Raw genomic sequence first — 16,905 nt, 5'->3', positions numbered from 1 at the left:
TGCACAACAAACAGCGCTTAATTTGCCAAATGGTTGCTTCTGCTTTCCTACTCCACTGCCCACCACCTCTACACCCCACTCCCACTTAATGCAAAAAACTGCAAGTTGTAGTTCACTTGTTATTCATGGGACGGCGGGGGAGTTCCAGGGATGGCGAAGGAAGGGAGCGGACAAGATGCAAAATACCTTACCCAAAATGGTGCAATAGCGGAAATCGGTGAAGAAGTTGGGGAAAAGCACAAAAGCAAAGCCAAAATGGGGATAACTTCTTTTGATTTGGTGAAAATAGGAATAGAGATTTAGGGATTTATTATAACCTACACCACCAAGTTTGGTTATTGGAACGAAGAATGTAGAACTTTAATCACTCAAGATATCTTCATGGTTGATACGCATTCTTTAAACTAATTATATACAAAAATACTACTGCACATGTTTAAAATAGATAAGGGTGATACAAGTTCAAGGAATTTGATTAAAACACACACTTTTCAATGAGTTTCAAAGCCAGTTTCAAAACCAACTGGATTTGTGAAAGCAAATACTTCCTGTGGTCCTAGGGTATTTGGATTGTACAAATAGTGGAAAGCTGGGACGCTCCGCCACCATCTCCGTTTATCCACTCCCTGATTCAGGGTAAATTGCAGCGGCAAACTTAAGCGAACTGCGTAGAGCGGGGTCAGCTGAAACAGAAATTCATTAAAACTTTGCATTGTGCTCCAAAATTGCCCCCAACAAGAGCTTGGCAAGGCTACAACAACATTAAGTACTGGCTTATTGCAAACTAATTTGTCTAGGGCGATTCGGCCAAAGACTTTTCCTGGTGAGGTGGGGTCCCACCATTTGCCAATCCCCGGTATTCCACTCAGCCCCATCCATACGGGTTTACTGATGACGCGACAAGATCCAATTAATATGCTAGACAAATAAAATGCTTGGCTCCCTTCCACAAAAATGTCCTTAGTTATTGGATCGGGAAGGGGAGGGGATTTACTAGAACCGTTTAGATAAAGCAATAACCAAATGTGTCTACAAACAAACACACGCGACTCTGCATAACATTTTTTGCCCACCCCGCTCCTTTTGGGTTATTCAAACTTGAGACACACTATATCTCAATATGTGTATACTCTTCGTGGTTGGGGCGTTCAGTTTGCCTTTGGTCCTTGTCGCCATGTCTGGCATATGTGTCCTTTTCCCTTTCCCTTCGGGAAGTATTTGGGTGTTTGCGCCACGCGCTTTGTTTACTCAAGTTAACCAGAAAGTTTTCTTTAAGATTTACGCTTAAGTTATACGTGATAAAACTTTTATCACTATGACTTGTTCGCCCGCTTTCCGGGTTTTCCCAATATCTGCGGCTTTGATAGAGTGCTAAAGCTGGCTGACGATGGAGAGATTTGACAACTAATTGCGCAGCCAATATGAACCGATTGGAATGGCCTTGGAGTGCAGCTAATAGGCGGCAGGAGAGCTTAACGGATGGGATGCAACCCCTAATCCGCAATCCGTAATCTCTGATCCTTGCTTGTTGCGTCTGGGAAAAAGAAAGCGGCCTCGGGGCTGATTCCGTATGCTTAGCATGCCACAAATTTCACTGTTTATATTTGGTTAAGGTTACTGCCGAAACGGGAACCACTCGTTGCCCTGCACAGAAAAACAAACTTTTTAAAATTAAACCTTGGAAAATTAATCAATACCATAATACGTTCCCTAAGCAGGAATTGAAAATGCAAAATTTTGATTTTCTTTTGGTATTTATAAAAATTTAACTAATAAGACCATGTATTTGATCAACGAATTTGATCGTGTAGGCTGTTTTAAGCCATTTCAAATAACTCGCTCCCGTCCGCATGTTGTCCTCATATACGAGTATCCAGAATAACTAGTATACTAATGCGAATTATTTTTTCCCAGTGTACGTCCTCGAACTCCTCCCCCGAGAAAAGCCGAAATCTCTTGAGTACTTTGATGGCAGTCGCTCATATCATAGTAGCTTTGGAGCCGGCACTCCGAAACTTTTATTAACATAAACTATGAGTCAGGCAGGACCTCATACTCCCTTATACCCTCCCTAAGAGAGTATACATTTGCAGGGCACAAACTTGCAGCAGCCGAAAGTTTGTCCAGTATACAAGTATCTATTAAACCGTTGACTCCGGATAGACTGAACTCACCGTAATGGCGATGTCGTGGCTGGGGTCACATGTGTCCAGTTTGCGTCGGAAGCGGAGGACCGTGTGCGTCGCATTCTCGTAGCCCAGCATCAGCATATAATCCTGCGAGGGATCCACCACCGGCTCGGGGTCTCCATTCCGTGTGACGTGTCGATCCTGTAATTAAATGCAGCGAAAGCGAACGGGGATTAATGAATGCAAAAGAATGAATGCGGGAACAATGAGAGAAAAATACTTAATTTACTACGGGCTTTTGCATCTCTGTGGATATTCTCGGTTTCGTTTCGGAAACATAACGAGATATCGGATATTTTTTAATATCATTAATCAGAAGTCTTCCTGTTCTTTTAATTCGGAATCCCGAACTTTCCAGCTTGAAGGCTCTAGCGTTTTTATTCTAGGAGCGCCTATTTCAAATGATATTTTTTGGTGAAGTAATCTACCACCGAGTCCGGGAGGACCTGATTTTTTTTTTCTAGAAAGACCCTGCACTTTGGCTCTTCCAAGTGTTTTGACAGAGTTGTCAAAGTTAAAGTTCTGTAAGTAGTTTTGCCCAAGACCAAGGAAAGAAGCAGATGGGTAAACCCTTTTTCGGTTTAAAAATACAAAAATGTTCGTGGGTCTCGTCCCTGTCTCCCTATTCGTTCTTTCTCCTCCGATTTCTTTGCACATTTTGGCCAGCCTCGTCGAACACAGAAGCCAGATATACGTGGGTGTATGTAAATTCTTATACATATAACAACATGACCCCTGTCTGCCTGCTCAATACTTGGAAAATGTTCTCTCAGCTTGTTGTGGCTGAGTGCTGGGCGGTGGTGGGTGGGTGGTCGGTGATGGGTGGCTAGGTGCCGGGTAAAAGGATGCGGCTTTTCATATTGGCAGTTGACTGGAAATGGGCGTTATGCTTGCCATCTTTCCCTTGTCAGCCGCATCTCCCCAATTTCTTTGCTCTCCATCTTTTTGTTGTTTGGCAAAAATTTTGATGATGTTGGCAAAGTCAAAAGTGAATTGGGATGGGTGTGGTTATGGGTATGGGTATGGGCATGGGCATGGGGATTGGGAGCCTCTCTTCGCTGTTCGACCGTTATTGAAGCTGATGGAATTCGGGACTTCAGTGATGGACTTCAGTGCGGATATTTCAAAATTGTATTGATTTAATTATTTGTTTTCATTTGAATCTATGAAACATACGCTTTACATTTGAATCGGTTGAAAGACATATCGGCTTGTTCTGGCTTTTACTCTGTCAGGAATCGGTTGAAATTGAAAAAGATTTATTGCTTATTAAATCTTTGAATTTAAAATGCTGCGTCCGTACAGACGAGCTTACTTTTGAATTACTAAATTGTTTGGTTTCTATTTCTCCATTTTCCATTTAATAACTTTGCTCTATTCATTTGAGAGATTGCATTCTCCATAATTTACGAGAAAACACGCAGCTGGTGGTCAGTTCCTTGGTCCGGCCTCCAGCCTCCAGCCTCCACCTGAGAATTTGATTTATTTCTGCTAATGCCCCATCTTTTATCACACTTAACAGGATGTGCACTTTCCCAAGTTATTTTATCTTGGCTGACAGATTATGGCGTATAGAAAAAAGTTGTCCATCTGTCTTATCGTCGACAAAGAACCCTACCCCTACCCATCACTTCTGATAGCAAAACGAGAGTTTTCCATCACTTAATTACCTCAAAAATTTCTCTCAAACTCACGCAAGCGAAGGGGCCCACTCCCCACGCACACACACACCTGAGGCTGTTGCAATTAATTTGCCCCAATTTATATCATCTGGATCCGGTGCTGCGTGTTGTTACCGACCGAATTACATGCCGGCATTTAATTAATCATATCTCAGACCAAGCGCCATTTGCCATTTTAGTTAGCTAATTAAAAGTTTTTCTTCTCCCGCTTCGCCGCCGCCCTGGCGAAACATTTAACATAAATTGTAGAAATATTTTTCAGCTATGGCGCGATAACTATACCTCTCCGTCGCTCCCTTTCTTTCTGTCTATTTGCTGTCCCTTTTCGGCGGGGAGGGAAGGGGAGGTAATCTGGGAACGCATAATTCAAGATCGCAGGCGCGCAGTTCCTCTTCCCGTTATGCCTGTTTTGCACAGCTTCCCTTTTAATTTTACATTATCTACCCAAACCGGCACACACACACACTCGCACATAGAGCCATACACATAGTCATACCTTGACATGTTTCCCGCTTATCTAGAAAAAAGGGAAAGAGGCAGCGGCAACTGACGGAAATTAAAAATACGCGCTGCAATGTTGCAAGCACCCAACATGAAGCGACGTTATCAAAATCTGCGTGTGCGTGGGCGTGGTCGCTGGATGGAACAAGGCGCGGGGTGGATGATGGGAGGTGCGTGGGGAGAGGTAAGGTTACCCACGGTCGTCGAGGGGTAATTATGCAAAAAGGGAAGGCGCATAAATTTGCAATATTCTTGGAGCTGCTCTTAAATGCCAACGACGCGTCGCGACGTTTAAACTGCTCGCAACTTTATTTAAAGGTGTATGGGTGACTTCCCTGGGGTGTGTGTGTGTGTGTGTGTGCTGGCAGCACAAAGGCTCTCGGAGAAGAAGCAGAAACGTCGTCGAATTCGACTAAAGGGAAATTTAGGGGCTTTAAGGCCCTCCGCGTAATTAGATAGATTTGGTGATATATCACATCTTTGAGCCAATAAGTATGCTACACATTTCAGTCCAAATATTTAACACAACAGAAGTCGAAAGTTTTAATAAAAAAATTAAGTTACTAAGCAGTTTTTCTTTAATTTTAAAGAGTATTTGTTTAAGACCTATATGGAAATTTAAATTTTCCACTTTCTTTTTAAGTTGCATTCCACGTCGACACGACTCTCCTGTTGTACTTCCCTCAGCTCTTCGACGCTGCGTTTCAACAACCCAACGGCTCCTCCACCTTCTTTTCCAGCTGAATCCCGTTCCCGTTCCCGATCCCGTTGTCGTTGTCAACGCACACGTTTTTTTAATTGCTGAAATTTTATCACACCTTCATGGTTCGCAGGACTCGTAAATTGTAATCCTTGCGCGGCTCTCGTCGCGTCTGCCTGACTACTTCTGCTCGAGCAGACAGCTCCTTGCCCTGGTTTGCCCTGGTTTGCCCTGGTTTGGCCTTTTTGCGATGTTGTCATTAACGTCGCTGCCTCTTAAGCATTTAATAGCCTTGTCAAGACTTTAATGCCTTTTAGCCGGAGCTGCTCTTCTAATATGTGTGTGCAGGGCCGTGGCGGGGGCGGGGAATGGGGAAAGGGAGAAATCAATAAAAGCAGCGCACAAATTAAGCACCTTTTGCGTTTCTCCCCCTGCCATTTGCTTTACTTTGCTTTTCCAGGCCGCAACGTGAATTTAATAGGATTATGAGGCAAGGATGTGCCGTAGAGGAGGAGGAGATTGGTGCAAAGTCCTTCCACTCTTTGCCGCTGCAATGTTGAAAACCCTTTGCGCCGCCACACAACATGAGCCTAATTGTCCTGATTCTCGCCTGGTGGCAACTTTTCACACTCCCATTCGCAGAATCGTGGATCGTGGCGTGGAGGACCTCAGCCCAAGTTTTGTTATGCCAAAAACAAACTTTGGCAATTTATGATAATTCAACGTCAGCTGGGACAGTTCAGGCAAGTACATAGAGGAGAACCGTCATCACGGCAAACTCAACTCGACTCCGCTCAAGTCATCTGAACTCAGCTGAACTGACAGCTGGCCAGCAAAAGCCTTAGAATATGCTCGCAGCACACATTAAACTTATTGGCCACCCCACTCGAAGCGCCCACTACAGATTTACTCCGGAGCAGTCGTACAGCAAAAGGGTTGGTTATGGCTCCCCTCCTCACTGCCTCCGGAATCCCACTACACATATCACACGAATATCAAAATGTTAGCTCTCCTTTCTGTTCACACACAGACCAACTAATATGTGCCTTCGGAGAGTTGCCAGCAAAGTTATTTGGAGTTTTCACTCTTTGAGAAAGGTTGCAGCCTATATGAATCTATGATTCAGATGGAGTCAGCTCCGGGGAAAACGGAAAAATGGGAAACGGCTTGGAAAAATTGTGATGAATGGAGGTAGAGGCCTCTGGGTCTCTAAACTATTGATCTCGAAATTTCCCGAGAACTTGTAGAGCGCCCCTCTGCGAAACGCCCCTTCTTGCTGCCAACTATCTAACTGTCCCAGCTATCTATTGCCATTTGCCAGTGCCAAAATTGTATGCAGCTCCCCCATTCCCCCGTTCCCCCGTTCCCCGCCTCTGAGCCTGCGCCTCCGCTCATCCTGTTAAATTGGTGGCATTGTAAATTGTTTTCCCGTGCACTGTTTGTCCTTCCTTTCCTGCGCCATTTTCTCGGTTGCCTGTCGGCCAGCCTTCTAGACTGCACTTGATGTATGCTACAGGAGGTCTTTCGGAGAACCGAGTGAGTTTTCCTGCTCACACACTCGCCCGCGCTTGTTTTGGCTTAGGATGGTTTTGATGGCGTCGCCGCCGTCGTCGTTTGATGTCTTATGTACATTTGATTACGTATCCGCCATGTTGCCTGCTTATTTGCCTGTAGGAGTGCACAAAGTCTTCTCCGATGTATCTCCGATGTATCTCTCGGCAGAGCAGACTCTCCCTTATGTCAGCGGCAAAAAGAGAGCGCGCCTCTGGGCAAAGTCATCAAGAAACGAAATCTCCACCCAAAATCAGACTCCAGGCCCCACACCCAAGCAATTCCACTTCCTCCTCTGATAATGCTGATGAGTAGTTGGAGGCATGGGGGAGGGGCAGGTCGGTCTGATGATATTGGCATTGGCAGACGACTTGAGTTGGCTTAAATTACCGCTGCGAGCAAGTATATCAATTAATATAGTTTAAGTGTGTTCAAGGGGGGTTCGTGCACACTGAGTGCTTTGGATGGTATAGAAGCCTCAGCCAAAAACCGAAGGAGCTTGTAGGCAGAGTGCTCTTCATCTCGGACTTTGGCAAATTAAATCGCTTTTAGTTGATTTTAAGCCAGCCTGGCTATCCGCCTGTCCGTCTGACCATCATTCAGTCAGAATCTCATTTTCGGGAGCTGCGTGTGTTTGCCTAACCCTAGACTTGGGCCGGCTTTCTACGTAAGCAGCATATATATGCAGACACTGCAGATTGCAAGTTAATATTTTATGAAATCAAACAGCAACAAATTGTGCAATGCAATGCAACTTGGCCGGTACCCGCCCTCCGATTGTAAACTTTGTATAGATCTCATTGGGAGAACCCTTCATTCATCTTTCCTATCTTTCAATCATCCCAACCGACACCCACCGACCCACTGCATTTCAATCTTTCCTCCCCCTCTATTCATGCAGATAAAAGGCATTTTATTAAAATTGAAATTGCCCAACGGACTTTTGGCTTTTATTTTAGATTAAATATCAATCACTTTGTCTTGTTCAGTCAGAGTGGCAATTTGTAACCCAGCGGAAAATGGAAGAGCAGGGATGAGAACGACAGCAATTGAACGAGTTAAATGTTCTCCAATGGTCATATTACATTAAAACGTCCAGTGATTATTGCCCACTAAGGCTGCATGAACGTATGCAATGGCATATAAATTAGTTCGTGCCATTTGTCAGCCCCAATTCCAATTCCCGACTTTTCCGCCTCCGCACTTGTCCGTTGATCACTGTTAAATTCATTGATGCATTAAGCATCGTTGGACAGCCGGACAAAAAGTGGCATATTAAAATGATTAAAAACGGGCACTGGAAAGAGGGTGTGGTATGGTATGTGGAAGGATGGCTTAAAACGTGCTCGAATGAAATGCAGCTGCAAACAATCAAAATCAAAGTGGAGCACTACGCACAGAAAGAGTTACATCCGGATTATTGGAAGTGAACAGTGGACATAGGGAAAAGTGAACCAATCAGGTGAGAATCATGAGTGCGAAACTTGTCAATTAAAAACTAATATGCGCTTTCAATTCGTTTGACTTCAAAGAGATCGTGGCTTAATAAACTCTCTTCTCGGCTACCAATTTCTATACTTTAAGTATTTTCGAGACTTCGCCGTAATTGCGTGATTGGACTAACTTCAGAATATTGTATTTAATGTCCAATAAGAAGAGATAATTTCGTTGTTGTTCTAACCCCTAATTGGGCAGCACGCATCAAAGGGATTCTCTAATTTCCAAAGTCAACGCTTGTTTAATTTTCCACTTCTGGGACCACTCCACTCCCCATTGTTTTTTAGCACTCTCCTATCCGCAATCTCAGTCTCGTAGCCCCGAGGGGGAACTTGATTTGCCCATTTGCATTAAACAATTTCTCGAAACCCAACTGGCAACTCAGCTCGGCTGAGCCTGATGGCTGTCCATAACCAGAGTGTTCGAGTGGGTGGGATGGTGACGTAATGGAAGGGAGGGGGAGCGCAAACAACCCTTTTAACTAGTGCGCTCAATTAATGTCATGTACACAACCCACTTAGCTAGTCCCCACTGTACTGCGGCGTCATCATCAATGTGACATACATATCAAAAAGGCAAATTCAATTAACAAACTTTGCACGTCACTCAAAATTAACTCTAGGGCGTTCATCCAGATACTTTTCTCCACCCCACCCTATTATCCACTGCCACCCCGTCCTTGTTGACAAATACCGCAAAAAAGGAGAAATAAAAAGAATTCATAAAAATGACCGGAATTATGAAAAGAAACAAAGGAAGCGAGATAGAGCGAGCCAGAGGAAGTGACTATTTTTTATACATCGCTTTCAATTGTCCCAGAGTGTGCCGCCCAAACGCTGTTGGCTCTCTGCTTTCGGCCACGCCCACTCGCCTGCGGATGCGAATGCGAATGCGAATGCTGACTGATGATGGCACTCTGCGTTTGGGGGAGTAGCGTTTGGCGTAGCTGAGAGAGCAAGCCCAGCGCATTATACAATAATGCGTTTTTATAGCAAAATTAAATTATAAAGACGAAAAATTGTTTTTGTCATGTTGTTAAGCTGATGCCTGTCAGTTTTCGTCTGCGGCTGCGACTGTCCCTTTTGCAGCTGCGGTGGGTGGTGATCTTTTGGTTCTTTGGTACCTTGGAAAATCGAGTGGTTGCTCCCGCTCGAACACACAGGATATAACAGTCGATAATGTGCACACGACATACCGGATTTTCAAGTATATCTACTTCCTACTAGTAAATCACTTTCCAGCATACATATATTGATCTTGGAAGCACATAAGTAAATAATGATTTCCAGTCATGTGAAAATCCTTAGACTACTAGGTACATCTGTCGTCCATCACTGCAACCGGTGGAAAGGCAACTCTGTCCCCCGGTCTGAACATTGAAACCACTTTTAAATGCGATCCGTAACGGCTGCCATCGAAATCTGTTGAATGTATCTCACACACAGGCAAACCCGAAAAACTAAAAGCAAATTCAAATAAATTTCCAATCCCCCAGTGCATTTTTAGCTCTCCGGCCTGCTTGGCGTGGGTGTGGGAAGGGGTGGGTCTTCCTGTCTACGTGTCGTTTAGCATAAAGGGGTGGGAGGTGTTTCGATGGAGGGCTAAGGGAGGTCTGCCCTTAAGGGCTGCATTTATGACACTCCATTTGTCAAGCGAATGAACGACGGCTGGATGAGGCGAAGCGAGCCAAACGGAATGGATGGAAGTGAAATGAAATGAAAGTGTGTGAAACCGAGAGCCGGAATTGAGGGATTGGCATCGAGATGTGTGTCCTGAGTGTCCTGGGTGTCCTGGGTGTCCTGGGTGTCCTGGGTGTCCTGGGTGTCCTGGGCTCCTTTCCCGGATCGCCTGACTCTGCGAATTCAATTGCGCTTCGGTTTCCAATCCCAATCTCTAATCCTGAAACCCTGACAGCACCCCACCCACCCCATCCCTACTTGCCTTGTCTTTCCCGACTGACAGAAGTGTGTTTTGTTTGAAAAATTTTGAATTTCTACGCTGACTTGGAATCGCCTGACATTGACGTTTATTAAGCGTTTTTGACACTTTCCGTGCCACCAGAGAGTTATCTCAGAAAAATGAACTTGCACTCATCCCTCAATGAAAGTCCCACTGCCCTCCGGTTCACCACTTAACCACTCAATGTCAGTCACAGATTGGGGATTGCCAGCGACATTCGGATTATATGCCTCCAAACATTTTCGGCTATTTAATATTTGTGCAAAATTTTTATTTTAATGAGCAAATGGTGTCTCGCCTCCCGCATATTATCCAAGCAGACATGTGTGTGTGCACCCTTTGTGGCAGCTGCTCCTTTTTTGGGATTCTTTTTTGTTTGTGACTTGTTTGGGAGTTTGATAAGCTGTCAACCCTGAGGGTCGCTTTTAAGAAGCGAAATTCATAAATATATTCCATGGGCACGCAGGGATTTTCACTTTAATAAGTGCACATTAGAAAGAGTGGTGTTAAATTCAAAACAACTAAGATTTGAGATAAAAGCCTCGCGTAAATTCCAGTCATTTCTATTTGGCCAACAGCTCACGTATTTTATGGCCTATACTTTTGAGAAAAGGAACTGACACATTTCCCAAAAAAGCACAGGAAAATCCTTTTTTCTAATTAGTTGTCCACTTGCGTCCCTTCCGTTTCGCCTATTATTAAGGCCATAAATCCATGATCGCTTTGATATGAGACTCACCCGCTACGTTTTTATTTCGCTCAACAGCAAATGCCCCCAAAAAATTGCCGAGTTGCCTAGAGCCCTTCGGCTTGTTTCCAATTTGAGAGGGAAATGTGCGAAGTTGGGGCACTAAGATAAAAAATGTAAATATCATTGTTTGCGTCATAGTCCAGGGGAGCTGTTCTGCGGGGAGGGGCGGTAATGGGTGGTGGGTGCCCGGCAGCCAAGCGGCGAATGCTGAAAAAAGGTTTACAACGACATTGGCATTGTTTTCACTGCCGGGGAGCAACTCTGAAAACACGTTTTTATATCCTCTCCCCGTTTCTCTGATTTTTGACAAGTTTGCAAAAGGTTTTTCCCTGCGGACCCCAGGGAATGAACACCTTATCACCAACTTATTGCATCCGCCGGCAACAATTTCGAGTGTCTCGGCCTGGTTTGTGTGCGTGTATACTAAACTGTTAGGGTGTGTGCGTTTGGTTATGTGAGGAATGGAAAACGCTTTTCCCCTTTCTGGACACCAGCACACACACCCTGACACGCCAAGGGTTTCCCCATTCACTTTGTGCTGTTGGTTCTTGTGCCTGGCGGCGGATACGTAAAACGTTTTAATTACATTTGTGTGTTAAAACTTCAATTGACGCAGGCATCGCAAGGCGCCCCAAGCTAACTTCACCCCACCGAACCCAGGATAACCCTGGAAAACCCTAGGATCACCCAACCCCAGCCTTCCGGGATTCACTCTACCGCTGAAACATTTCGTTGCCTCGAACGCTTTTGAACTTTAAACCGGGCTCGAAGGAGGTATAAAAGTGTTTTTGTGGGAGTGTCTGAGTAGCGATTAGGACATAACTAGATTCCACTTGCAGACGAGTTCTTTGATAAAGGTAAATGGCAATTTAGACATTTGAAATTTACATTTAAACAGTTGGGCTGTTTGATTGTACGTTTCCACGAATGTAAACAAATTTAATGTCAAAAGTCAAATTAATTGCATATGTAATTGAGAAATTTCTAATTCCTATTATATTGAATTGTCCCTTTAAAGGGTTTTAATTCACTGCCCAGAATATTCTGATTTGTAATGAAATCTGTGTTATTTAACTTTTGTATTATAAGTATTTTTCCCATATTTTCTTTTGCGAATCTTCCTGTCATTAATAATTATTTATAATATAAAAAACAAAAGAAAACGCTTTAGTCGAGTTCTTTTTTTCCCCTATTTCTATCAATAAGCCTGATAGTCAGAGAACTCGGCTATAGCGTTTTCTCTTTTTTCAAAACCCCAATTTAATTTAACTAAACTGTCAAATCAAAAGCTCAGGCCTGAAACAAACACAGCAAAAAGCACCAAGAAGGGGTAGTTAACCAGACGAACAAAGTCAAAGGGGGGTTGGGGAGACTTCAATCGGATCCCTAGCCGTAGGATTCTCAGTCCCTCGAGGAGGAAAGCCAAGAAGAGCTTATAGCAGATGTGGAAGCGGAAATGGAAGTAAGGATAAGGCTGTCAACCTAAGCGGCTAACACTTGTGTGTGTCAATTTTATTTGATGAAAACACAAACACAAGCAGAGAGCAGATAGGGCGAGATAGGGGAAGCTGGCTTGTTGCTATTTGTAGAGAGTCCTGATTGCTGTCGCAGGCCAGGCCGACCAGGACATGTGCAAGCTGCCATCCTCGTGGTCCCCTTTTAGTGCCAAGTGTTATCGACAAACAAATAAAAAAAATAGATTCGAGTGGATGGAGAGGGCCAGCCGAAGAAAGCCTCCTTCTACCTCTTTTTGTGTTTACTTTAGGGATAATTTTCTACCCATACACGATCGCATGTGGCAGGACTTCGAGACCAATTCCCCAATCTTAATTCACTCAAATTCGATTATTGCATTCGATAGATGCACTTTCGGGCTTCGAGGTTCAAATAAACTTTCCAGCCAGAGAGTCATTTATTTCTACGTTTAAATGGCGAAAGCTTGAACGGCGAGCAGCAGCAGCAGCAACAAAGTAACTCTAACAATAATGACAGAAAAACAGCGGGAAAATAAAGAGCTACATTGAATGAATTGTTTGGGGAATCGAATCGAGCATGAATGCAATAAGGTCCTTAGAGTGTTGATATAAGATATATAAAGATAAGATAGAGCTAGAACTTCGGTGAACAGATGAGTGCTGTATAGCCAAAATATTAGCAAATGTGAAGATCTAAGACGTTGACTGCTTCACTGCTTTCTAATTAAAAGAGTGCTCAAGATTCAGGCTCGGAAACGATGAAGCAATCTCCCCAGATTGAGTATACAGAATTATTCAGGTCAGATCAACTTTTATTTGACTGACTTCACATTCAATATCTGAGCGTCCGTCCAATTACGTTTTTTGTGTTCGCCCCGTACCCGATATTATTGTTATTTATCAGCAATTATTTAAGCACATCTGCTATCTGCTGCAACCATACACTAGAGACGCCCACGTGCCACCCCAGCAACAATTTCACACATCTCCACTTGCTCTGCCTGCCCCATCGGGGCAACTCATTGCTAGATTAACTAAATTGCCTTGAACGCGGAAGTATTGTATTCAACCCCCCGTCTCAAGAGCAAGAGTAACCCCCAATGGAAGTGGCCAACCCCAGGGGCCATGTTTGAGCTGTATCTGTTTAAATTCGACTACTTTGTGCATTTGCGCCTTGTTCCTGAAAGCGTGTTGTAATTTTTGGCTCTGTTCTTTTCACTGAGTCACTCCCCCGAAAAATGGCAGAGTTCGCTTTGGTGTTTTGGTGCTCACCTTGCCACAAGGACTCAAATTCACGCATACACGAACACACACTTTGGGTGAGGCACGCACACACACACTTGCCTGCGGAGAGCAATAAAATAAAAATTGAAAACACAAAGGATTTATAGCTCCAATAGGTTTTCAAGGAGCCTTCAAAAGCTCAGTACAATTGCTATGAGGGCGGCGAAACTCCAGTTTCAACAAACCAAGTCGAATTTTTATATTAAGGCTGGTAGTAACCGAAGCAAAGACACTCATTGAATTGCCTTCAAAACACAATTTTCTTAATGCATTTCATGGTTTGCTATTAAATGTTAGATCAATTACTGGGGACTGACTTCTTAGCATTGGAATTTTGAAAGAATCATAATAACAATCATGAATTTGTTCATGTCCAAATCTTTCTTCCAGCAGTCATGCCCTGGGGATTACCCTTTTTTGCTTTACAGGGTACGCATATACAACAGGAAGATATATTTAAGCAGCCATTTCATTGTTTATGTGCCTGGGTGTGTCTCTGTCTGATTCCCTCGCCATCGGTTTGTCTGTCGGTTTGTCGACCTGGCGCTGGGCATATGGCGCCCACAGATTTAAGTTCTCTGATTATTTTTCCACTTTCTGGTGCCAACCACCCAGCAACCTCCCTAACTGCACGCAGTGTCAGTCCCACCAACCTCTCCCTATATGCTGTACCGTTTTCGTCCAATTTTTAGATTGATTGAAGTATTTTCCGTTTTGTCGGCTTTCACGCGCCTTGGGCCATGTGGCTTTCGGATTTGGATTGGGCTTTGGCTTTGTCTGCCTTTTAGACACATGAAAAACAAACAAGAGCGGAAAGTGTCGAAGAAGGAAGCGTTTCTACTTCGGTGAAGGTGTAAATAAATATTCTGGGAATTCGGGAGGCTACGAATGTTGTGTTTTTCCCTCACTACGACTTTAATGAGACGGAAGCAGGCTGGGATCCGGCGAAAAGGAAATTTATATAAAGTGAAAAGCTGCTTTGAGTTCTTCATTTGGTCCTGCCATATTTTCTTTGGGCTGATTTTGTGTTTTTTTTTTGCCTTTTTTCTGTGCCTTGGGCCTTTGAACAATATAAAAAGCTGAAGCTGTTGGTGAAATAAAAATGAAATTACTTAAAATTTGTCACAATAAGCTGGTGCCCACCCGCTTTTCTAGCCACGATGTTTGCCTTTCTGGCTTCTCTGCGCAATATTATTTTGTATTATTAAAATTGTTTCAAATTGCGAGGGACGAACCTCTAATAGCTCGGCAAAAACAGCAACAAAGCCGTCTAATGGACCATATTGTGCCTTTGGTTTTTCATTTTTATTGCGAATTTAGGCATCATTAGTTACGGTTTTTTAATAAAAGACCAACGGTCGTCTGCCGACCGTTCTGGCCAAGTTTGATTTGTGTGCATTTTGACCGCCTTAAGTGCGCCTTTGGGTACCATTGTCTTGCTCGATGTGGTCAAGCTTTGTTTGACTTGAAGCTCGTTCCGGGGGCCGCAAAACTTTGACAGAAAGTTGAAAAATAAAAACTTTTCTTTAGGGGCATTTCGCTGAGACAAGTAGACGAATGTACGAGAATTAGCCAAAGATGTTGGCCAAAACGATTTCAATCGCCTGGCATGAATTATTGAGGGGCGTTTGGAGCTGGCAATACCGCCCCAGTCATGATTTCTAATTCATTTTCCATACTGAATAACACGAATGCTTGGACATATTTTCACCGCCCTAATCGAGCCACTGAAATTCCATCATCAACGTACATCAGAAATACTTATGCAAATAACTCAAAGGCTTTGGCCGCCCGGTCCCAATTCCACTTCGAATCCCGGCTTATAGCTCCACCATTGCACTTGTCTCGGCTGGCCGAGATCAGGGGAGTCCGAGGCGGAGGCCACAATCTGTGGCACTTTAACACCTACCTTAGGGGCTGGGCCTTTAAAAAAAACTACCGACTGATGACTGGACCGGCAATCATTTTTCATGCTAAGCTCCAACGTCAGCCACTTGGTTTATGGCCTTAATCCTTTTCTACATAAATGAGACCCGTACCCAACCCAGCTCAGCAAATGCCACGCATTTCATCATTAGTCAGCGGACGCTAATGCCCAGTTCCAGTTTCAGTTTGCAGTTCCCATTCTCAAATCGCCCTGTCCCCAGCTACTGGGCATGAAAGGGGATTTATGGGCAGCGTATATATTGATGCTGCCTACGCATTCACATTCAAGAGAACATATTTATATATAAATGTACCCAGTGTGTGTGTTCCCCACCCCAGTGCTGCAGATATAATCGAGAGGCCGAAGCGTTGACTAAGTACCCAGGAAGTGCCAAGGTTGTTGCACTCACTCCCCGTCGCCTCTAATCGTCCCTCCTGCCCTCCTCCTGCCCACCAGGCGCCCGGTCCAGCGTCCAGTGGCTTTTAATTAACACGCTGCCTGGATAGGAGTCATCACCATTCTCACAGCATCCACAATCCGGCAACATCACCATCATAATCGTTCTCTACATCTCCATGATGGGCTGCGGTGGTTGCTTCTATTCCAAATCAATTCCGTGCAGTTTTTAATATGTGCACTAAGAAAAAAGGTCACCTATTCTAGCGATCTATGGTGGATAGCATATCTCTCTCTTTAATTTGTCGCAGAATAGGTTGATATTATAAGACCTAGGGCAACTTCTTGTTCATAGGTCGAATGCCTGTAATTTGTTACCAGAGAAAATTCAAAGAAGTTTTGAACTTACTCCATAATACCAAACTTGTCTACGATTTTTCTCAGTATTCAGCACTCACATTTCTCCTCTCGCATCGCTGCATAAATGCATATATGACGACTTCCCTTACCAATTCTTGAATATGATGTCATGCTGAGCGCTTTTCGGATCTCCACCATTTCCCTATGAAAATCCCCCAGAAACTCCTCGCAGCGGGCGTCTGTTTAGCGCTTAATTAATGATGAATATAAATATTGCCGCCGCAAAGAGGAAAGAGAGCGACGTAGCTAGGTGGAGGGAGATGCACGATATGGGATTTCGTTTAGTTTCCTTTTTATACCCTTTACTCGTACTGGATTCGTTGAATTGTATGTAACAGGCAGAAGGAAGCGTTTCCGACCATATAAAGTATATATATTCTTGATCAGGATCAATAGCCAAGTCGATCTGGCCATGTTACGCCACTTTTGACTTTGTAAATTTCTCTCGATTTTTTAAAAATCATTTTTCCACACCCACAAACCGCCAAAAACTGTCAGTGTTGAAATTTCCACTTCGCACTTCCACTAGCTGAGTAACGCGTATCAGATAGTCGGGGAAATCGACTATAGCGT

General features: G+C 43.9%; 1 protein-coding gene across 2 annotated transcripts in view; it reads right to left on the bottom strand.

Moving 5' to 3' along the window:
* The window catches only part of LOC120448886 (MOXD1 homolog 2), a 111,215-nt gene that overhangs the window by 38,073 nt on the left and 56,237 nt on the right, over positions 1–16,905 (bottom strand). Inside the window, exons 1-2 of one of the 2 annotated variants that reach the window (XM_039631103.2) lie at positions 2,410–2,430; positions 2,175–2,330 (exon numbers count right to left, since the gene is read on the bottom strand). In XM_039631103.2, coding sequence (XP_039487037.1) covers positions 2,175–2,270 — 96 coding nt within the window. In that variant the 5' untranslated portion in view covers positions 2,271–2,330; positions 2,410–2,430. Of the gene's footprint in view, positions 1–2,174; positions 2,331–2,409; positions 2,431–16,905 lie in introns of those variants that run through there. The other variant, XM_039631102.2, reaches the window with a different exon arrangement.

This window comes from Drosophila santomea, chromosome 3L (assembly GCF_016746245.2).
Source record: "Drosophila santomea strain STO CAGO 1482 chromosome 3L, Prin_Dsan_1.1, whole genome shotgun sequence".
Taxonomy (NCBI): Eukaryota; Metazoa; Arthropoda; class Insecta; order Diptera; family Drosophilidae; genus Drosophila; species Drosophila santomea.
The sequence above is the reverse complement of the archived record's forward strand: the minus strand, read 5'-3'. Positions and strand labels throughout refer to the sequence as shown.